General features: G+C 45.5%; 3 protein-coding genes and 1 long non-coding RNA gene across 5 annotated transcripts in view; 1 reads left to right on the top strand and 3 right to left on the bottom strand.

Annotated features, from left to right (window-relative positions):
- Positions 1-5,692: 5,692 nt before the first annotated feature.
- Positions 5,693-6,426, bottom strand: LOC138926291 (uncharacterized). The gene is made up of 2 exons (XR_011442765.1): positions 6,294-6,426; positions 5,693-6,236 (listed from the first exon to the last, which is right to left on the bottom strand). It is a non-coding gene; the product is annotated as an uncharacterized lncRNA (long non-coding RNA).
- Positions 6,427-6,521: 95 nt separating this feature from the next.
- On the top strand, positions 6,522-8,144 carry LOC108131508 (serine protease 3-like). The gene has a single exon (XM_017250406.3). The coding sequence runs from the start codon at positions 6,799-6,801 to the stop codon at positions 7,426-7,428; it is 630 nt and encodes a 209-aa protein (XP_017105895.2). The 5' UTR covers positions 6,522-6,798; the 3' UTR covers positions 7,429-8,144.
- Positions 8,145-18,054: 9,910 nt separating this feature from the next.
- On the bottom strand, positions 18,055-19,105 carry LOC108131472 (putative phosphatidate phosphatase). The gene has a single exon (XM_017250350.3). The coding sequence runs from the start codon at positions 19,032-19,034 to the stop codon at positions 18,120-18,122; it is 915 nt and encodes a 304-aa protein (XP_017105839.2). The 5' UTR covers positions 19,035-19,105; the 3' UTR covers positions 18,055-18,119.
- A 1,071-nt stretch (positions 19,106-20,176) lies between these two features.
- The window catches only part of LOC108131632 (putative phosphatidate phosphatase), a 59,931-nt gene continuing 56,928 nt past the window's right edge, over positions 20,177-23,179 (bottom strand). Inside the window, exons 1-2 of one of the 2 annotated variants that reach the window (XM_017250610.3) lie at positions 22,668-22,914; positions 20,177-21,690 (exon numbers count right to left, since the gene is read on the bottom strand). In XM_017250610.3, coding sequence (XP_017106099.2) covers positions 20,260-21,297 — 1,038 coding nt within the window. In that variant the 5' untranslated portion in view covers positions 21,298-21,690; positions 22,668-22,914 and the 3' untranslated portion in view covers positions 20,177-20,259. Of the gene's footprint in view, positions 21,691-22,667; positions 22,915-23,179 lie in introns of those variants that run through there. The other variant, XM_017250609.3, reaches the window with a different exon arrangement.

The raw sequence follows: 23,179 nt of genomic DNA, 5'->3' as shown, positions 1-23,179 counted from the left end.
CTGCCATATAACTGATTGATCGGAAATGGTATAACTTTGGTGTTTTTAGAGTTAGAGAGTTCAAATTTTACACAAGCGCTATTTTTGGCAAAATAATACGACATGCCAAATTTCGGCCGACTATATCCTATAGCAGCCATATAACTGAACGATCGGAAATGACCCAACTTTCGTTTTTTTGATGATAGAAATCTGGAACTTGGTACAGTTTTTTTTTTAGTTTTGGTCAGTTAATCCGACCTACCAAATTTCATTAGGATCGATCGACTACATCTTATAGCTGCCATATAACTGAACGATCGGAAATGGTTTTTGGTAGAAATACCAACTTTGGTATGTTTGAAGATAGAAGTATGGGCCTTTTTTTAGATTTTGTATTGTAATAAATTGGATTATTTATTCATATTCCCATAAGGATCGGCCAACTATATCCGATGTTTGCGATATGTATCCGGTTTAAACTGCAAGGGTATATCAACTTCGGCTCCACCCGAAGTTAGCTTTCCTTTCTTGTTATTTGATAAAAGTGAAAAAATACTGTTATATACTCTACAGCCAATATTATAAAATAGTAGACCGTTTTCATTCTTTGTAGAAACTGTTAATATTCATGTTCCAATAAAATTTAATTTCTAATGTGTTTCTATTTCAGGTAAGTCCTACAGTTACTAATCCAAATATGCTTCAAGTAAGTAAAATTTGAAAACAAGAATTAATTGTTGTTTCATTAAAGCAAGGCATTAAGTAATAAGGCTATTATACTATAGCACCGTAAATTGTATAAATTTGTCCTGACCCTTTATATACATATGTAGTTGTCCGACATTTAAGAGAATCTTATAATAAAAACAAGAAAGCAAAGCTAACTTCGGGCGGAGCCGAAGTTGATATACCCTTGCAGGGTCGTTCAGTTATATGGCAGCTATAAAATATAGTCGGCCGAAATTTGGCATGTCGTATTATTTTGCCAAAAATAGCGCATGTGTTAAATTTGAACTCTCTAACTCTAAAAACACCAAAGTTATACCATTTCCGATCAATCAGTTATATGGCAGCTATAGGATATAGTCGGCCGATCCGGGCCTTTCCGACTTATATACTGCGTGCAAAGGAAAGAAGGGTGTGTGCAAAGTTTCAAGACGATAGCTTTAAAACTGAGAGATAGCTTTAGAAACAGACAGACAGACGGACAGACAGACATGCTCATATCAACTCAGGAGGTGATCCTGATCAAGAATTTATATACTTTGTAGGGTCGGAGATGTCTCCTTCCCTGCGTTGCACACTTTTGACCAAAATTATAATACCCTCTGCAAGGGTATAACAAACGAAATTTTTGACAATATGACGTATTCTCAAAACTTGGTTTTATTTTCATTAAAATTGTGAAACTAACTATTTTTAAAATATTGTTAGTTCTTTGTTTAACTAGACAAAAATTTAAAGAATAACCAGTACTTTAATAATAACTTTTTAAAAAAATGCCTTCTCAGTTATTCTGGTCTCCTTGTCTTACCTTACAAAATATTACATTAAGATTGGGTTTGAAGCTTTAGACAATATTTTTCTGAAATATATTTTCATTTAGGGTAAGCCCTTTGTATCGTAATTTCGTTCCATCTCTTTTATAACTTTTTGAATAAGTCATGCACCCTACAATCTGTACCATATTTAAATTGCCTCAAACGACATCTTCCATGCCGTTACCTTGGCTTAGTCACTGAACGGTCTGATGAAACGGGTTGGGCTCGTTCACTCTCCATCTGTTGCAATAACAGAACTTTTCTAATCAACATATCGGTCGCACAATGGCTGCTCAGTCTCCTGGCCCAGGAGCTGATGCCATGTAAGTCTAATAAAATGATGTCCTGCAAATATTTGCAGACACTCGTCACGAAGCGATGTGAGAGTCTGGTGCAGTCCCGGAGTCGGGCAAATGAATGGCTAATGTCCGAGGTGACAATGGAAGCGAAGAGCATTAAGAAGCTAAGCCGTGCTGGCGGCGATGGGTGGTGGTAGACTGTCGAGGCAAACGAATGAAAGCCGTAATGGGAAAAAGGGTATGGTGAGAAGGGGCCCCTTGGAGGGATTGTGGCGGATTAGGAGTTCGGGGGCGTGAAGTTGACAAATCAAGCGGAGTACGGAGTACATAGGTCCACCTCCACTTCGGCTCCGTTCGAATGAAAACGTATTTATTTTAAAAGCAAACGAGGAGCACCCATGAACCAGGAAAGGACAGGAAAGGAAAGGACAGAAAAATGATTGTATCGCTATTTCTGTCCGTACATGTGCCGGAGATTGTATCCGCCTTGCCTCCGTCCGCCAGAGTATTCGCATCGCGCTCATGGAACAAATGCAAATCTGCATTGCGATGGCTGTCTAACTAGTTACCTATTGGCAGGACACACGCAGCACACCCACGCCCCTCAATGCAAGCCCCTTTGGTTGTGTAGCTGTTGGCAATTTTATTGACAACCCAGCCATCGTCGGGGTGGAGATGCCGGCCCTTTTCTCATTGCTCCACCAACTGATGCTGATGCTAATGCTGACTGGAGGGTTTGGTTGCATTTTGTGACAATGTTTATTTAGATTTTGCTGCTGCCAATTGCTGACATTGCAATTTCTATTCCTCCCGGGCACACACTCCCGCACATAGGTAAACACTCTTTCGCAAATCCACACAGTCGCAATGTGCTACGTGTGCAGTGTGCAGCGTTGCATTTCATTACACACTTGCAGAAAACTCCGAGCGCTTTGTCCTTGATAGGGCTCTGGGCCGAGAACGCGGAGGCTGGGAAGACTCACAGGAAGTGGGCTTCCTTGAACACTGCATATGTGATATGCGAACTCCCCGGCAAGCGTCTTTAAGTGCCCGTGCGTCTGCCTGGGGCACGATATCCCTTTCCTGTGTGTCTGCTCACATCAGATCCTTTCCGTAAACATTTATCGGTGTTTTGCTTTTCGGCATTTTAATTTCAAATGCTTAATTGGATTTAAGTACTCTAGGAAGCCATAACAGGCCAGAAACCGAACAGCATAGTAGGAGCCAGCAGCCTGTGATTTCACCCATCATATTCCAGCACAAATTATTAAAAGAGCGATAAGTTGGCACTCAAGAGAGTCGAATTGTGCTTACCCTTTTTTATAATTGGAGGAGTTTTTATCGGTTTCAGGGCAAATAGTCTTATGCCTCCTAAATAAATGCCTCCTAAGTTTTATACATGGAAACACAACTAAACTGTTGCCAAGTATTTGGTACTTATCACATGAAGCTTAGAAGGGCTTAATTTACAGGAGAGCAGAGGCGTATTCCTTAATGTAAAATGGGACGATATCGTTCAATACCAGGAGATACAATTATGTTAGATACTATTTTGTCGACCATGCATTGTTTTCATATTCACTTCCAACATTTGCTAATCAAACGACGAGTCATAATTTTGAGGCAGCTCACAATGGCCATCGATCCACCGATTTGAGTGCAATTTTTTCAGCTGCGGTGGATTTACAGCTCCCATTTCGAATTGATTGGTGTTGCAGCATGGGTGGCCCGTAATTGAAGCTCCACTGCCGATTTTGTTGCAATTACTCGCACCAAATGTTTTTCAGCTGCGAGCTCTGTCTATTCACTCTGGCTGGGCGAAAGAGTTTGTGCAATTAGTGTCAATTAGTGTAGGTTTTCAGTTATTGCACTAACTGTTTGTGCAGTTGGTAAGTGCACAATGAATGAGTAAATGAATGTAGCTCCCCGGCCAATCGTTGATTTCTGTAAACTGGATGGAGGCCCGGCGATCGCAGTGTTCGTTATTATATCGATTTCCGCTGAATTTTGGTTTGTGCTTCGGTCGAAACTATTTTCGCCGCTTATGGTAATTTCTTCAAAATTAATATACCTCATCGGGTAGGAAGTATGGGGCATTCCCCCAGTGCACTCATTATACACGCAGGAAGCATCCTGCACAGCTGACGCAGAATGGAGTGGTAAGAAATCGCATTATTGCCATCTCTCCAAGCCGTTGGATGGGAATTGCGCAAAATATGAGTGGCAGAACTCGCCCCTTGTACTGAGTCACTTCACCATTTGCCACGCAATTTGAAAACTTGCCAAGCCCAGGGTGGGGACGAAACCTGGACCAGGCTGAGGACAACAGCAAGGATATTTTGCAAACAAATAATAAAAATCCAATTTTACATTTAATCACGCGCTCAGTCAAACAAAAAGGATAAGACTGAAAAGGGCCGGAATAAACTTTCGACAACAGCTGGAGTGATGTGGCCCGAAGGAAGAGGCTTGAGCTTCAACCCTCCTGGCAACCTTCGTTCAGGAGCCGCTGCCGAGCTCATTCAAGGATCAGGGACTCTAGGTGTCCCGAATATTTTCTTTAATTTATTGCATTTTCTACGCTAAAACGCTTGGCAGCTTTGGCTGCTCCGAATATTAGGCAGGTCTACCTAGCGGAACTGAGACCCCGAATCACAAATCCTTCACCCCGCCCATTATTACACATTTTCAAAGCGCTCCCGAAGGGGTGCAGATCGCCTCACGGAGGCTTGCGACGCACCACCCTACCTTCGCCGGGACACAAAAAAATTTCATTTTTCAGCATTGCAATTTGTGCGCGTAATTTTTCGTACATGTCGCACATAATTCATTCCCAGGGCTGTGATGTCGCCTGCGACATATGGATTAAGTGCCGTGAAATGCTTTCCTTTATGCAGCCTCTGCCCCCCTTCCATCAGCACTGGTAAAAAATTAATGCTGAAGTGTTATGCGACTCACAGGCCGGCGTAACACCGTCCTTATGCCCCCGATCTGACTTGGGATTCGCGCTTTCTTTGCATTAGCGGCATTTGCACCAAGTGCCGGAGGTTGCAAGTGCGACTAGGTTTAAAGAAGCTTAAAATTAATTTTTGTGAAAACTTTCTCGCCCATAAGACGTCTCTCCATTCGAATAGGTGTTCCGGGTACCCTGCACTTCCGAACATGTTCCATGACGGCCATGCAAATGTCATCACAGTCTGTTGAATGAGTGACTGACGTCACAAAAAGAAATCATGGTGCACATGATAATGACAATGATGGCTCTGCTGGCGAGGACCGTTCCACCTTTCACCCTCTCCCATTAACCACCCCACGCCTCGACAGAAGCTGCCTCTTGGTGTGACAACAGTTCGTGAGGGCTGGGCTGTGGCGGGATGGGCGGAAAAATCATGTGTGATGACTGTGAATGGAAATAGACAGACTGAGCAGACTGGGCAGATCCTGGCGAAAGAGCATCTGAAGCCAAGCAAACGAGACAGGGAATTTACTTTTTACTGTCAGTCCCATTCGCAGACCAGTTCCGGCTCCGGACCCAGCCCCAACCTCGTCCCCCACACGGGTCCCGGCGACAGTTGTACAAGAAATACAAATTTGCAAAATAAGCAGAGGACCAGGCCCGAACAGACCATTGTGAGATAAATGACGACATGCTAAGGGAAGTGTCAACTGATTACGCTGAGCTAGGCAGGCGTAAAAAACACGACGACGACTCGACTTTGCTTCGACTGCTGCACGTGACGTATACGCCTCGTTGTACTTATGATGATCGACGGGTTGCTGGGGGCGGCTGAGGGCCAGGCTGGAGAGAAAGTCGCAATAAAACAACATAAAAAGAAGTTATGAATAAATAATGGGAAAAGTAGTATCAGATACAATTTCAATAAAAAAAAGGAAATATTTAATGCGTGCTTCGTCATCTGTTTGTGATTTATATTATTTTAATATTGTGCTGAGAGACAGCTGAAAATCACCCGCGTGATTTCAGACGTATTTATTCCTGCGAACATGAAGGTCAATTTTTCTTTCCATCATCGGTACATTTGTTAGCACATTTCTGACTCGGATCTAGTCCGTCTTCCCTCTACCTTTGATTCCGCTTACTTTCCGTACTTCTGGAAAATTTAATTAATTTTCACGCCATTTCCGCAGTGCCCACTCTGAAAGGATTCTCCCGCCAGCACAGAAATTTCTCATTAGCAGAGGCTCACTAGGAATAAAAATCTTTGAAAGTCGCTCTAATGAAATATTTGCTCGCCACTTGTGTCACTCGCGCATCCATTTGTCCAGGCGGTAAGCGGCGAGAAAAGAGTGAATCGGAAAGCCGGAAGTGGTGTTGACTGGAGCTGTTCTCGTTCCAACCCAGTGCTCCACCGTAATTAATCTTAATTAAATTTTACCTGGCTTCCGCAGCAAACTAAAACGAATTCGTTCAGTTTACTCTGCCGAGAAAAAAATCTGTTCCAAAACTCACCAAGCTGGGCAAAACAATTTCAACAGAAACTTATTAGTTTCCTGGGATTATTCAAAATATTGGTTTCATGCATTCCCCGAACACCCGATATCATGGTTTTATATAACAAATAATTAAATATAATTCACATATCCACATACAAATGATTTGTTGTTATGTGCTTTAATTAACAAGAAAGTGAAAAAGAATAAAAAAAACATTTCAAATGCCAAATGTAAATAAATATCCAATTTGGATTCGATAATTCTGGCCACCTGTGTTTGTATTAATTTACACTGGAAATGGCTGAAACCAGCTGCAATTAGCAGGAGCAGAGCGTGGCACATGGATTCGGGCTTTCAGTTTCAAATGTCAGCGCCAATGCCATGCAGCTGCCACTCTGGTTTCTTTGTGTGGCATCTGGAGGTGCTTGCCTTGTAGAGGCCAGTTCTTGAAGGAAACCACCATCACCTCCATCTACAGGGCCAGGGAGACCTTCCACGGAGAAGTGATTGAGGAGCCCTACATGATGGCCCTGTACTTCCGGAGTCGCACCCGCGGCTGGTTCTGCGTCGGCTCGATCATCGATCCCCGGTGGGTAATCACCGCAGCCCACTGCACCAACGGCAGTCGGACAGTCCAGCTGGAAAGGCTGCTGCCACGATTGCGGCTTACCCTGACTCAGCGGAACATCTTCCAGCATCCCGGCTTCAATGCGAGGCTAAACCACGACGTGGCCCTCATCCGGGTGCCGCAGCTGCGCCTCTCTCCTTTGCTCAACCGGGTGAAACTCCCGGCCAAGAGTTCCAGGGCAAACCTGTTTGTGGGTGCCACAACCTGGGGCTTCGAGTGGCCGAGGGACAAGGGCACCAGGGGCACGGAGCTGGTGGTCATGAAGAACGAGGACTGCATCCGCGCTGGCTATAGTAGGAAGGTCGTGATCGACAGCACCCTGTGTGTTGATGTTCCGCCGGGGAAATCTGTGTGCGCCGTGGACGATGGAGGCGCCCTGCTCCACAACCCCAGTAGAACCCTAATCGGAGTGGTCTCCTTTGCCAGTGCCGGCGGATGTCTGGCGGGTGAGCCCGAAGGATTCTCACGCGTCACCAGCTACATGACCTGGATAAGCCAAGTAACGGGAATAGAGTGGGCCTAATAATAGGAAAGAAAGTTAATTTGTCATGGTCCATACTTTTAGTTTTCCCGTTGTTGTGCCCAATTTTAATCAAAACACACACATGTTGCATAAATATTTGCCCGTTTGCCCGAAGTTATGGGCTTCAAATTAAATTTTCCGCTAGTGTTGCTATCTTGGTTTATGAAGTGTTGCACAAATATCTGCAGATACCACCAAATAAAAGCACGTTAAGTCAAAACATCAGCGCAGGATGCTGCATCAGCAGAACGGAATCGCGAGGAACGAAAACAAAGGAGTGAAAAAGAAGAGTCCTCTTTGCGTGCGAACATGCAAAGGGAATTTTGTCCATTTTCGAGTGCTGTATCTGTGCTTGTGCCACATGTGGTACGCGGATTATTCCTTCGGCGCGTTCTTGCCCTGAAAAAATACAGCTCCCCCTTCCCCGTGCGACCTGTTGTTTTCCAAGGCTACTTTACTCTTCGCTTGCCATTTGCGCATTTTCTATTTTGTGTTTTTCTTGGCACACATGCTTTATCCGTGTCGCAGTAGTGTCGGGGTTGTTGCCGCAGTTTTTGCAATTTAAAACCATTCCCCTTACATGCTACTTCTAGAATTATTTTCGAAATTATAACCTTGGTACTAAAACTTAAGCAAATCTTCAGTCTAGAGGAGCAAATTAGGAGGAGCGTTTTAAAAAATGCATAAAAATATGCATAGTTGTTTGATACATTGTACAGCCTATTTTGTTTTAATTAGTTTATTCATATTTTAAGAGTAAGAATAATGAGTTTAAAATATTCTGAATAATATAAGTTTAAAAAAAGACTGTCTTTATTTTAGACTCCTGTGGTCATCCTCCTTCTCCTGAAACACCGAAAAATGATCAATGATCAATTGATCCAAGAGGTCCTTGTCGCTACTAAGACGCACATGGCTGGACTTCCTTTGTTAAGTTTTACAACTTAATAAAGCATCCATAAGCTAAGTAAAAAAAAAGAGTTGAACGCGAAACCCAATAGAAAGACACTCACAACAACCTGCAATCATATTCGCATAAAATGCTTCGCTTACACAAATGTTTCAAAAGCTAAAGCAACAAGCCAGGGAGCAGCAATAAATCCGAACGAAATCCTCGAACAATTACATGAAAAGGACGGCACACGAAGCGGCCATAGAAACAGGAGCACAACGGGATCGAAAAAGTCAAACTGCAAGCGCAGCAAAGCAAATACCGAGGAATCGTAGCACAATTAACAAAGGCGAAAGAGGGAGGACTAATACGTCGGAAAGGGAGACAGGCAGAGGCGAGCGTTTATGCCGGGGGATATGCTTCATTTAACGAGCTTTTGATATGCAGCTCAAGAGCGGCAGTGGAAGTGGGAGTGAGACCGAGACTGAGAGTGAGAGTGGGCCTGGGAGTGGGAGCTATGGTGGCTATACGAATTTTTTGCGCACCACTGGCATGTGAAAAGTATGCTGGGAATAGCTTACACATGGCACCAGAATTCTGCAGAAGGGCGGGCGCCCTGCCGCAGAAAGTATGCAACAATCATCTGCTCTCTTCCGTGCTCCCATCTCTATTGACCACACTGACCTGCCACTCCTGTTCGTCTAAGAGGAGGTATCTTTTCATGCAGCATATTTTTCGCCGAATTCGACTGCCATTTATGACCGCTGACCCCAACCCATACTACTCCGCCGGCATGCCCCACCCGGCCTCCTTTGGCTATATTGCGGAAAATATTTTATATGCGTTGCATTGCCGGGGAATCCTTGGCCTGCCTTTGGTCGGTTTTATTGCCGTTGCAGATGATGGACACTTGGCGTTTGCCATTGCCGACTTCCCTCCCTCTGCCCGTCCACCCCGCTCTGACGAACTGGTTGGAAGTCAGCGATTTCCTTTCCTTTGCGCTGTTTGCCTTTCCCGAATTGCTCCCTTTCCCCGTTTCTTGCCATGTCCTGGCAGCGGGCACTTCACTAACAGATCGAATTGTGGAGTGCGAGGGGGGAGGGGCTTGAACTGCCCAGTTGGCACTGACGAATTTTCTTGTACTGCTGATGCAGCAATCGCAAGGAAAAGGCTCTGTACGTTCCGAGCGGGACGCAGTACTTCTCCATTTAAGTGCCAGGGCATGTCCCGAAAGCTGTCTGAACCGTGATTAGGCTCTGTACTCAGGCTGGCCTGGGTAACGCATTAGAAAGCTGAAAACACTAAATATTAAATGCGAGTTTTCAGTTCATCACCCTCCAGACCAACCCCGTACGTTCGCAACATCATTTCTCCCCATGAGCCTCCTCCGACACTACCAAAAATGACATTCCAAAGCTAAACCAAACACATTTTACGCCCACAAAATTTTCGCGTATTTTAATGAGTATTTTCGTGGCTGCCGTTGGAGCTGGGAGGTACGGGGAGGTCCTGGGCGGGAAGTTGTTGGTGGGGACAGTGTGCAAATTATGCATATGGCCGTGACGACACATGGGTCGAATGTGCGATAAAAGCCCCCGGGCGTTTCGAGTGCGGTGAGGCTGGCCGCAACCCACTGTCCACTGTGGAGCGTGGGGTTCGAGTGGAGCTCCCGGGGTCTCCGGGCTACAGCATCATCTCATTAACAATCAGGCGATGCGGCCGGGAAGGGCTGGGCTGCCTAGATGTCGGTCCCTGTTTGTGTCGGTTCACATTTCAAACACGACTATGCCATGCCTTTCGCGGACCCTGCTGTGCCACCATTATTTAAATTCAAGCTAGTAGTGACTGAGTGTTGCAATTACAGATACCCGGTACTTTTTAAAAAAGTGGTCTCCTTTAACACATATACATACATGGAGTAGACTGAAATAGCCTGGGGCATCCCCATAGAAAAAAGTCTGTTTGATGGACTGCAATTCGTCCATTTTTGATTCTCCATTGAAGCTTTTCTAAAAAAGCGAATATTGCCCTTGTTAGTCTGCAGGTACTCGGTACATAGGCGATAACGACCGGGTAATGATGAAGTTTTACTCAAACTCCTACGGACCGAAACTGGCGATAGACCAGTTTCTGCAACCTGCAAACCATCGAACTTTTGCAGGTGTTGACCAAAATTGGATACGCGTTTGGGTCAACAGATGCCAAAGCCCCGAGGCACCAAACCGGGTGGGAAGGTGCGATGGTTTGTGGACTGGACATCAGATTGGAGTCCCAATGAGCGGAGAGTATTGAAAACACTGAGTGTTAGCAGCCAAGACAGTTTGACAATGAATTTAATTTTTTCCCATCACGGACTAAAAGGGTACGATCTGCTAATATAAGATTAATGGTACTACGATACCAATGCGGTGTAATTTCTTATTCTGGTTCAACCAAGTTTTTATAGATTCTTCCATTATTGAAAGCATAGACATTTCGATTACACTCCATTCAGACAAATCCTACCGTCAGGCGGTTAAATAAAATTTGCAAAAATATGCTGCACACCCACTGCGCTTCCCTTTCCCCCGACGCCACTAAATAACAGATTTAGCAGCCTCCACCTCGTTTGTATTTTGTTTGCTTTCGGCTCTGAGCCCTTCGGCCAATAACCCACAGAGAACAGCTAATAGCCAGTAGTCCATGGCCCAGAGCCCACAGTCGCCAGATGATAACGCTTTCGCCTTTGTTGGCCGGGCACCGACTAGGCGTTGTCGCTGGCCTGGTCAGATGCTTTTTATGTGCCATAACCACGCGGGCGGGCTGGGCAGGGAAGCCGGCCGGGGCCTGTTGACATTGTTGGCGGCCTTTAATGGCCGGCCAAACGGGTGCAAAAAGCAGGACGAGACAACAGCAAACAATGGCCGTGCCATCATTGACTGCGTTAATTGCTGTCATTCATTTGAAAAGTCATACGCGAGATTTCGGTGCTCCAGGACAAAACCATCTCGGCCATCCTTCCGGAACTTCTGCTCATCTTCCTGCCGTTAAAAGTGATGATTATGGGTTCACTCTTTCGTTTTCGTTGGGCCATGCAGAGTTGGGCTTTCATGGGTTTACGGTGCTCACTTATATATCTGACTGGTTGTTTCCCCTTCGAGTCATCATCGAATGGCGCTGGCCATAGATCTTAATCCCCAGGGCGAACCCGAAAACAATGTGCCTTTTACTTTTACTTTTATGCCCCCGACTTTCGGCCATACTATTTGTTTGCCTAGAACCGGACTTGGATTGGGTCTGCTATTTCCAATCCCTTTTATATCCAATTTGCCTGCTAAGCCATCGACATTTTTGCCGAACTCGTTCACTGCCGACCCAACAGATCCTCTGAGGATTGGGGAGGTATTCGCATAGAACATAAGCTATAAAGGGTTATATGTTTGCTCGCCTTAAAAAGCACTTGGACGTTTGCCGTTTAATAAGCACTTTTTAAACGTTACATTTTCTCTGGGGTTGCAATTTACAGATGGCATAAGCCCCAGCCCTCGCAGACATGCCCCTCACAAACACCATCATCCGCTCGGCACTTAGCTTTAACGCGGCATAAAACAAGAACTCGCATATTGAAATTTAATTCAACGTTCTTCGCCAGGAGCACCCTTGCCCGCACGGACAGGATGTGCATACATAAATTCCGCTCGTATGGTTTTCAAAATGCATTACGGGCAACAGCTTCCTCCGGTGCTTCTACCGGCCCAGCAGCCCCGTTTCTAATACCACCACTCGCCCATCGCTCCAGCCAGGGGACCCCTTCTTTGAACTCGGCTAAGCTAATCAAGGGCTGAGCCAACAATTTACTTAGCCCGGCATTCATGACCCCAGCCCTTTGGTCTCTCTGGGACCTTCGTCGGTGCCCCCATCATATCAGCAGCGGCTACGGGCTTCGGCTGGTTTTAGTGTGCGAAGCTCCTTACGACCCAGCGAGAGGCTACCTCACCGCGTGGTCTGCCAGGTTAGGGTCCGTTTCGTCTGTCCGCTGCCTCATGCATAAACCAATTTGCTTTGCATAAGCAGGACTTAGGAGTGTGGAGAAGGCTGCGCCGCACCGCCTCCAATTGCAGCAATTTCCTAACCCCAGTTTCTGCATTTATGCACCTTTGTCTGCCGCCACTCGTCTTCTTTTTCTCGCGTTCAGTATTTGTTTGCGGCGCCGGGTCATTAATTTGGCAGAAACTGCCTCGCACACCGCTCCCCGTCCGTCCGGCCAGTCGACCGGACCATTCTGTACTCCAACGGACAGCGGCCCCTGCTACTTTCTTGGCACCATTTCCCCAGTGCGAAATTAGGAAATTGCATTTGCCGGCAAAACGAGCGTGGCCACCACGGAATGTGCACGGTGCAGCCGGCTGCAATTCAACTGCAGCTCCGGGGCCCGGCTCCGCCGAAGATTTGCTATCTGCATTTCAGCCGAACCAAGAGTTCGACAGCTGGAAATTGCCAAAATGTAAATTCTCATGTACCCAGCAGGCAGGAGCCAGGCACATAAATTTATTGCCTGCGTAGGCAAGGACTCCCTCTCCCTGCCCATCCCTGCACTGCCAAATCCCCACAGCCATACCCATTCCAAGGCCCATCATCTTCACTGCGGCCATTCGAAGCCCTAAAATATTCATAATCAACGCGGCATTAGCAACGGCTGTGTTTTCATTCGTTTTTCGGCTTCTGCCCGAGCTCATCAATGAATCACGATCGAGCTTGTGGCATAATTGGAGCCATGTTTTAGTGATGAGCTGGAAGAAGGGTCTGCTTGGGTGGGAAAATGAGCGAAAACTTTTATATTCATTTCCCGTTGCCAGCTAGCTTCGATTTTAAATCAATACATCCGAAAACGAAATCCCAAACTTGGATCCGGAGCCGGCCACTGCGCTCCGACTTATTCCGGCTCCTCGACTTCTCGACTCCTGTGCTCTGGCTCCTGGTTCCGCGATGGCAGACGGAGACAATAACGGACATTAAGCAAGGCCAACACGTAACCGGGCAATAAACAAGCGAGACAAATGAAGCTGCTAAATGAAAGTTGATTGCCAGTTGACGACCACACCTGTTCGGACTGCTGTCTGGGTCCTGCGTCGTGTTTCGGGGGTCCTGGACGCAGCGAAGCCCGGAAATTTTCCGATTTCCAGGCAGGAGAGCAATCAAAATTGTCAAAGCCATCGAAAAAGAAGGAACAGAATGGCGGAGAACCATGAAAAAAACATAGCACGAAGACCACGCAACGGAAGTTAGCATCGCCGTGCCTCGCTTCCTCGTCCCGCGTTACACCTATTAATAATAATGGCGGACACCAATTCCCCGCTGTGCCATCGTCCAGCGCCATCATCCTTTGTCGCCCCTTTTGTCACGTATCAAGGCTGCATGTGATTACTGCACCAGGACATCGCAACGGAATGGAACCCGGGGTGAAAACGATTTGTTGCTCTGGCCAGAGCGACATTGCCTCACGAGTTGCAACATTGAAGGTGCCCCGAGCTGATTAATGATCTCCAATGGGACAATGGTACATGTGATCTGATGCAAAAAATAAGTGGTAAATTGCATTTGTTCACAACCATCATTTTGATCGACAGTTTAACTTAACGAACGAAAAATAAGTTTATTGAAAAATCAGAGAACGTCAGAAAACTGACCGAAAGTGGGTGATTCTAAAATTAGAGAATTACAAATTACAAAAAACAAAAGCCCTCCAATTACAAAAATATTTTTTTTTAAAGTAATGTTTCCCGGCTCATCTTAGGACGTTTTAAAAACTTATATGACTTATTATTATTATTATTATATACCATTATTAAAAAATGATTATTAAAAATTACTCAACATTATTCAAACAAAAAATAACACATTTCCTTCCAAAATCAATTGTTTTTTTTTAATATAAAATTAACCGTTTAAGATTGGATTTTGAATCGGTTGGGGATTATATTTTGGAGTCCACAAAATTTGACTTTGAGGTTCTGAAGTTTGTTGGGTTAGGTTTTTGACTATTTTTGGACTTCAAAATCCATTTTAAAATTAATATTAATCCGATTAGTGTGTTTTTGAAATTCATGATACTAAATGCTCTTCGATTTTCTGAAAATACTTTATTATTTATTTATTATTTTTTTACATATTTAAGGATAAAACAGGAAATTTAGCCGCTTGTCCTAAATACTGTAGATAATTTAAATTTAACTGTTTTGATATTTTGATATTAAAGCTTCGCTAATTGACCAGCAATTAAACGAGCTTTAGTGGGTTTCCTTCCAGATTGGTCCTTAGCCCTCAACTCGAGCAATTTAAAACTCCCTAAGGTTGTCAGGGACAGTCTGGTCGGGTCCGGTCTGGTCGGAAAAACCATTCCCAGGCCGGCAACAAGCAAATTACTAATTGGCAAGCAAAACGCTCCGCTTGTTGTCCTGCAAACAAACGTTGTAACTACAACGACTATGCCAAAGGATAAGCCAGTCATCTGGCCAGGGCTGCAGAGGGATGCCACCCGAAGGTGGCACACATAGAACACAAGCTTCATTAACTCAAACTATGCTGCTTTTTGCGATTATCAAATTGTCTTTACACACATGAAGCAAAGGATTGAAGCTGGAGCTGAGTGAGATTGGGTGCAGATTGGAGATGGGTGGTCTGGTGCTCTTGGCCACTGGCAAGTGGAAAAGGTGGGCGGGAGTGAGCAGGGAGCTGGACCAGGATAGCAACCGCAGAAATATGAAGCGCATGTTGCAGCAACAGCACAGCAATGGCAACGGCAACAGCAACGACAACGGCTACACCAGGATAGGTGAAATCCCCGAACTGCTTTGGGATATTTTGTTGAGCAAACAACCATGCAAAAATGCAGCAGACGGTGCGAGAACGAAGTCCTTGGACTGGAAACGACGGACTCCTGACGGAACGATGGACATGCGGCGGCAGAGATAATGCAGAGTGACAAACTGCCGGACAGGGCACTGCCGGACATACGGCCACCCTGCCACAAGAACCCGGACTGGCCGCATTATCACACCTGACGGTGATTAGAGATACGTCGGCAACGCTGCTCTTAAATTTCTAGAGCGGGAATGGAAACTGATTGGGGTGGGGGCTGGGCAGGAGCTCAGATTGATGATGCCCGGAGGCTCGAGTGGGTTAAGCCCAAACGTATCTGGGGTAACATCTTCCAGATTGCCCACTTTCAATTAGCTTTCGATGCAGAGAACTTTCTGCGTATGCCTCCATTAATGAACCTACTAAGAACTCCGGGCGAAGTTGCTCAGGCTTCTCCATGCGAAGTTGCTTAGACTTCTCCATACAAAGCTAAAGAGGGAAATCGGCGAAAACTTTCGCTTGTTCCGAATGTGGGTCAGTTTACCGGCTGCAACTAAACTTTGCAAGCCCAATCTCGTTGCCTTCCTGCCCGGCATGTCGGTGTGGCCAGACATGCAAATATTTTCCATTTAATTAATGCGTGGAGTCCTATTCGCGAGAATGAGCCTGGAGGGGGCAATGGGCGGCGGTCGGCGGGAACTGTCGCTGCAGATTAAAATAAATTACGTAGAAATTTATCATTCGAATCTAGAGCCAAATAAACACAAAGCCAGCTGGAACGGAGCCAGTAATAGTCAAACTCGGTTGGGAAAGTTGGGTAAGAAAGTGGAGCTTTGGGTCAGTTTCCCAGTGTGTGCGAGTCATAATTAATCATAATAAAATCAGCGAGGAGAGAAGGAATAAGGACCCAAGATTAGGAGGAGCAGCATGGATAAAATAACAACAATTTCCAAGCGTTTTCTTGGCCATCAAAATAAATGAGCCAATTAAGCAGCTGCCAATGCGACCCTGGCCTCACCTGAGGGTTTTCGGAATATGACCGAGGATTGTGCTTCCCCGGGTAGGAGTGGGTTCAGGTGTTACGCATTATCATCTTTGGATAGCATTGGTTATTTTCTCCATATTTTCGATGCTTACATTTATTTATTTCTCTATTTTTTGTTTACTTGCCAATGGTGTAGATCTCATCTTTGTTGACACGTTAAGTTGCCAAAAAATGTTGAGCTATTAAAGAGCCGTCTATGCGCGGCTGTGGCCTTGGAAACAGGCCGGACCCCTCAAACAGACCGCACTTAATTATTACCTCTTTGCGAAATCGCAATGTCATCTAATATTTAGAATCAAAAAACTTTGACGAAAGGCTAGATAGAAATTCCAGGAACTCAGTACCTTACACGGGAATTTTTTATAGACGGATCTGTAAACAATTCTACTTGGGAAGGCAAATATTCTCTGACCTTTTTTTATAATACCAAGCTCGCATCTACAATCACAAAAAAAATCTCGATTATTGAACAAAATATTTCCGAAGCATAAACACATTTTATACAATACACAATATTAAGTATTTTTTTTAATCTTTTGAGCTACTTATGACATACGTATTCATTTAGTGACGAAGCTAGTCTGAATCTTCTGAATTTAGTGAGAAAGTTACTTTTTTATTCATTTTTTACGACAAAGACTTATTTAAAAACAAGAAAGGAAAGCTTACTTCGGGCGGAGCCGAAGTTGATATACCCTTGCAGTTAAAACCGGATTTATATCGCAAGCATCGGATATAGTTGGCTAATCCTTATGAGAATATGATAATATAACCCAATTTATTATAATACAAAATTTAAAACAAGTCCCAAACTTTCATCTTCAAAAATACCAAAGTTGGTTTTCTACCAAATACTATTTCCGATCGTTCAGCTATAAGGCAGCTATAAGATATAGTCGGCCGATTGTTATGAAATTCGGTAGGTCGGATTATCTGACCAAAAATAGAATTTTTACGAAGTTCCAGTTTCTATCTTCAAATACTCGAAAATTGGGACACTTCCGATCCTTCAGTTATATGGCAGCTATAGGATATAGTCGGCCGATCCGACTTATATACTGCGTGCAAAGGAAAGAAGGGTGTGTGCAAGGTTTCAAGGCGATAGCTTTAAAACTGAGAGACTAGTTTGTGTAGAAACTGACAGACGGACATGCTCATATCAACTCAGGAGGTGATCCTGATCAAGAATATATATACTTTATAGGGTCGGAGATGTCTCCTTCACTGCGTTGCACACTTTTGACCAAAATTATAATACCCTCTGCAAGGGTATAAAAATGCAAACTATCAGTTTACTATAAAAAACTGTAAGAGTAAATGTGATCATTAAAGTTCTTTGGAAATATATGCATGTACATATTTAAATTTATTCATGTTTTATTTTTAAAGGGAAATAGTTTTATTAAAAAGCAATTTCAAAACATTGTTTAGTAATCTGATTTTCTTTCTTTTTATTGCATACATTAAACATTATTTGTCGCTATATTATATGTAACTATATTAATATGAAGAATAGGAGCTCAATGAACCTTAAGTGGCCTTTTGATAAGTGAATTTTTTCTTTTATAATCTATACTATTCACATGCACTTGCATTTTTTTTCAAAGTGGGCGGTAATTCTTCATTATAAATAAATTTGAAAGAGATTGACCAAATGGACTAGTATCGAAGATGAATCTCTGAAATCACATTCTCACATGTAAATGACTCTCCTTGAGTCACACCAAATAAAAAATGCTTAGCAAGCACTGTCTATGCGATTAATTTTAGCTGTTTCCAGGCGCAACTGCCCCGGGTGAAATGCGCTCCATTGATGAGAAGTATAATTAGCTCAATAAAACCATTTGCGAGATTGCGATGTCTAACTTTATTGTCAACCTAAAGCTACATGAGGCGAGGCTCTGGCGCCACACCTATCTAATTAGAGCTCTGGCAAGTGACCAGACCTAAGTCAGGGTGCACCGGGTAAGCCCGGGACTCCTCCGAGTTCTTCGTTTCCGCCGGACCCGCCAGTGTTGCAGGTGCATCCGGGGACATCCTTTGACTTTCCTCTATGGATGCCGCGCGAACAGCCAAGAAGGCAGCTACAACCCCCAGCAGAGATCCGGCCGCAACATCCGACCAGTGGTGCTTGTAGTCCATGACCCGGCTTAGTGCGACGAACCAGGCCACGGCGACACAGACTAGCTGTATCACGGGGCCTAGCAGGGAGCCTTCCAACGGCCAGCGGCGCCTACGGATGTGCAGCGCCACAAAGACCAGGCCGTAGAACGCCATTGCAGAGTGCCCGCTGGGGAAGGACACCAGCATGTCCTTAAGCACCTCCTGGCTGGCACCCGAAATCTGGGGCTGGCAGACGTAGTCCTCATGGTACTCGCTTACACCTTGTCGGCCCACATCCGCACAGGTGGTGCCATCTGGAAATACTGGCCTGCACGCGGCAAAGAAGTGCGGACGTAGTCGGCCGATCGTTTGCTTTCCGATGCTCTTGAGAAGGTCATTGAACACGTAGCCGTATAGGAACCATCGGACCACGTTGTACACAGGCCAATAGTGACTCCAACTGCTGGCTCCTTTGCTTCGGCAAAGAAGGCTTTCAACCAGGAATAAGCTAAGCAGGGGCAGGTACAGTCCTAGCAGGTGCAGTAGCGAGGAGCTGATGGTGTTTTCATTGTACGGGTACATAAGGGTCTGGTCATCGCAAAAAAAGCCTCTGCTAGTTGGCGGTCCCCAGATCCTTGCAAAGTTCTCTACGATAACCAGGAGCAGTCCCATCAAGGCTAGGTCCACCAGGGGGCGGACGGGCGTCGAGACACGCAGGCTAAAACTCATTTCCAGACCTTGCTTTCCGACTCCGTGCGTTCTATTCGATGCCTTGCGGCTCACTGATCTACAGCTCCGGTCGAAGGCGGCGATCTGAGCTCAGACTCGCCCGACTTGGATTATTAATAAATCGTTTGCATTGTTGTTTTGATTATATTAATAGGCACCCGCCAAAGGGGGCTCGGGCTGACGTAGAGAATGTTATTGGACCGGACTCCGGAGGTATTCCCGTGTCGAAAGCCGAGTACTCTTCCCAATCCCCGGACGGTTGTCACGCACGTGCTGGCATCGCAATCGCAGCTTAATATGCCCCTTCGGCCCTGACTCGATCACATCACAACACGCGAGGTGCTGTTTACCGTCTACGGACCCCGACATGACGTTCCCGAAGCTGAAAGATCCCCGAAGAAAGCTCTATGAAAGCTTTCCTAGGCACTAGTATACAAATTCTACGCGTTCATTCAATGCGTTCGTCATCCTCTACCGACAACCGAAATAAAGCTAACGCGGAATACCTTTGTTCATCATTAGTCAGCAAATAAGTATTTTAAAATTGATGTAACATTTTGTGACTCAAATTAATTCCATTGCTCTAGTTTTAAAAATAAATAAAAAAATTAATAAATAAAATAAATAATGAATCCATACAAAAAAAAAAAAACAAAAACAAAAATGTATGAAAAAAAATATATGTATGATAATCAAGTTAATTTTTTTCTGTGTGTTCTATCGAATTGGCCCCTTGATGATTCATTAGTTATTAAATTTTTGACCGATATCCCCAGCCGTGGTAGCCAGGTAAACGTTATGAAAATGTTGTGTATAAACAACTTCGGCTGGGGAATGTGGGTAAGGCGTCTTAGCCATGAATAGTATGACTAAACAACCAAAAGATGAAATTTTAGTTACGAATCACAAAACATAAATAAATGCAAACACATACATATGTAGTATAAAGTATGCAATACTTGAATGTTCTTTATTAAACGGAGATACTAAAACTAAAACTTAAGAAGGAGACGTTGCATATTTTAAAACAAGAAAGCTTACACACTTAGCTTTCCAATACAGGATTTCCAAAACAGATTGATGGGAACTATACAAATGAAGTGGGTGATTTCTAAGTCTAATGCTCTAAAACGAGATGTAGATAGTAGGGACAAGTCGGACTGCTCGCCTCCTTGATAAAATCTTTATTGCTAGCTTTGGAATGTTTTGGTTTTACATTGGGCTCCTACACTTTCGTGCGATAATCATCTTCGCTGTAGTTGCTGTTCGCTGAGTAGGGTGGTGGGGTGCTGGGGCAGACTTCCTCCTGCAGGGTGGCCGCCGTGTTCTCCCTCCGCAGCCCCCCGCCGAGGAGGCCCTCCATTCGCCTAAAGGGCATATCGAACATCCTTGCAATGAAACGGACGGTGACCAGGGCGCCGACTATGCCTAGAAGCGAGCCGCAGAGGACGTCAGACCAGTGGTGCCAGTTATCCATCACCCGGCTAAGAGCTGTGTACCAAGCCAGCATGATAAGCAAGAACTGCACGAAGTGACGCCCCAATTTCGAACCTCGCCAGGTGATCTTTAGTTGCAAGTAGAGGGCTACGTACAGCATGGCGTAGAATATTAAGCTGGAGTGTCCACTTGGAAAGCTGAGGCGCGACTGGCGCACGTCCTCGACTGAGAAGCCCTCGCCCGCGCACTCATAGTTCTCCACGTAGCGGTGCAGGTTGACCGGATCCGAGCACAGGCTGCCGTCCGTGAGCTGCGGCTGGCATACAGCCAGAAAGTGCGGACGCAGGCGTCCAATGGTGTACTTTCCCACCTCGGTGGCGTCGAAGGTCAGCAGTAGCCCGAAGATGAAGTAGGTGGCTTGGCGGGCTAGCTGCACGTACCAGGTGGAGACCCGCCACTGCAGCACAACTTGCGTTTCCCCAATCTGGCCCGCTCGCAGATGGGAGACGTACTCCACCAAGACGAAGACTAGTAACGGCAGCAGGCCAACGATCAGGCCGAGCATCACCGGGGTGATGGTGTTATCCCTGAAGGGGTAGGCGATGGTCTCGTCGGCGCAGAAAAAGCCGCGTCGCACCGGGTCCACTGCGAACTCGTACACGCAGATGGGGATGACGAGAACCACTACGACCAGCAGCTCCAGGAGCAGCCGCTGTGTCAGGCGACGGTCCGCGGCCCCCTGACGGTCTGCCGAAGCTACTGAGGGGGTCGCACCCGCGTCGGGCATGGGGACGGCTACAGATTGATCTTCGTTCCCGACGCGCATTTTGTGGATGGGTCACTCCGGCTTTAATTAGTTAATATTCCAAATGGCCTTTATGCCTGCTGGTAATTAGCTTTTCGTTTGTTTTTTTTGTCGTTTACCCGTCGCGGTCGATTGTTTCGGGTTCGTTGTCAGTGACTGACTGAAGTGGCGTAGTTCGGGTAACGTTCTTTTAATTCAACGCTCATTTGATGGGGCAGACTCTTTTGGTGTTTGGATCCTTCTCTGTGCTCTCCGCTCGCCGCTCAAACAACCCCTTCTTCTCAAGCCCGCTGCTTTCCCGCGTCACAGCAAGTTTTATTGTCTATTCTGAGACGCTTGTTATTATCCAGAGAGCTTACTACTGGCGCGGTTCGTATTCCGCACTTATTGCTTAGATTAGACAAGAGACTGGCACTGAAAGAAAAAACAGACCCATTGTTAGATTGAAAGATATTAAAAAGTCGTAAATTGTAATTAGGAAATGATCGGTCATATGATACGACGTGGGGAGATTCTCGCAGTGCAGCTGTTGAAACAACCTCAAGATCACTTTGATAAGATAAACTAGATCGGCAGATAGTCGCAAAAGCTAGAGGGCCTACTTTAGTGCCAAATCAGAGCGATTCAGCTATTTTAGATTTCTGCAGCAATTGCTAGGAAAGATTTTATGGAATTAAAGAGCTGTTTTCAGCGCAGTGATAAGACGTCAACATCGATAATCCGGCGGGTTAAGATATATGCTGCCTCGGTGATTCACGGCTTGCTCACTGAGTAATCGCCTATTGTTCTAGGGCAGCGAGCCGTCGAATGGGAGCGCCTCTGTGAGATTTGCATTATCAGAGACCGCGTTGAGGCAGCTTGCTTGGGTGAGCGCCACACTGAAGCATCCGCCAATCTTCTGCCCAAGAATGGTCCCCATTGTGAACTTGCTACTGCCGGCTCTGATCTGGGACACTTCCCCGGCCGGGCGGCTTCTGGGGAGCTTGGGCACAAAGTTTAACTGTCAATTAAATAAAAAACTCAAAATATGGGACACGGAAAATGGAAAGCATTCAAAGCAGACTCAGCACCCGCCTTCAGGCTTGGCCTTCTTATTCGCTCGCACTCATGTTCGTACTCACAGACGTATTCATAGTGGACGTCAAAAGGCACGACCTTTAATTGAATGAATAAGCGACATTTGATTGAATTAAGGCGGCCAGTCTCTGTGAGTGAGTCCGATTCCTCCGCTGACCCTCGGGGTCTGCCTCTGCGATCACTGAATGTGTGAACTTTGCGCTCCAGCAAGTGGCGCTTGATCTTTTGGATGCTTATTTGATGAAATTTTAAAATAAAGCGAATATCACTGCACGGATTTCCACACACTACATGGCAGCTAGTCGATAACTTACTGTTAGTTGAACCCCAACGATCGTATTCCGACCGTATATCAACACGTTCCAACATTCCACACAATCGGCACGACCTCCTCCTTAAAAGTCAATAAAAGTACGCTTTTGCGACAGTTTCTAAGCCAAAGAACACTTTTAGCCGATATAATCATCCTACTCCAAGTAGCTCTGGCTCAAACCACCTGCCACCGTTCACACAACCCGTTTGATTCCGAGACGTCTAAGGCGCCACTTTCCGATCGTGACTGAACGGCAACAAACATCACTCACGGCTGGCTACCGATGTAAATAAGTCGATGGAGTGGTTCTCGTATAAATCATTAGCCGGAGAGACAATGAGCGATCGAGAGAAAGATCTGACCGCAAAGAGAGCCAGAGTGTGGGAGCCAAGTGATGGTGGTCAGTGGGAGCCCTTAGGAAATCGACGCTGGGCACTCACTCTACAGACGCAGGGCACTTGTTTACCAAACAATTCGGGTCGGGTCCGCTTGGAATCATCACGGAAAAGGAGT

This window comes from Drosophila bipectinata, chromosome 3L, assembly GCF_030179905.1.
Source record: "Drosophila bipectinata strain 14024-0381.07 chromosome 3L, DbipHiC1v2, whole genome shotgun sequence".
Taxonomy (NCBI): domain Eukaryota; kingdom Metazoa; phylum Arthropoda; class Insecta; order Diptera; family Drosophilidae; genus Drosophila; species Drosophila bipectinata.
This window is presented reverse-complemented; position numbering and strand designations above follow the sequence as displayed.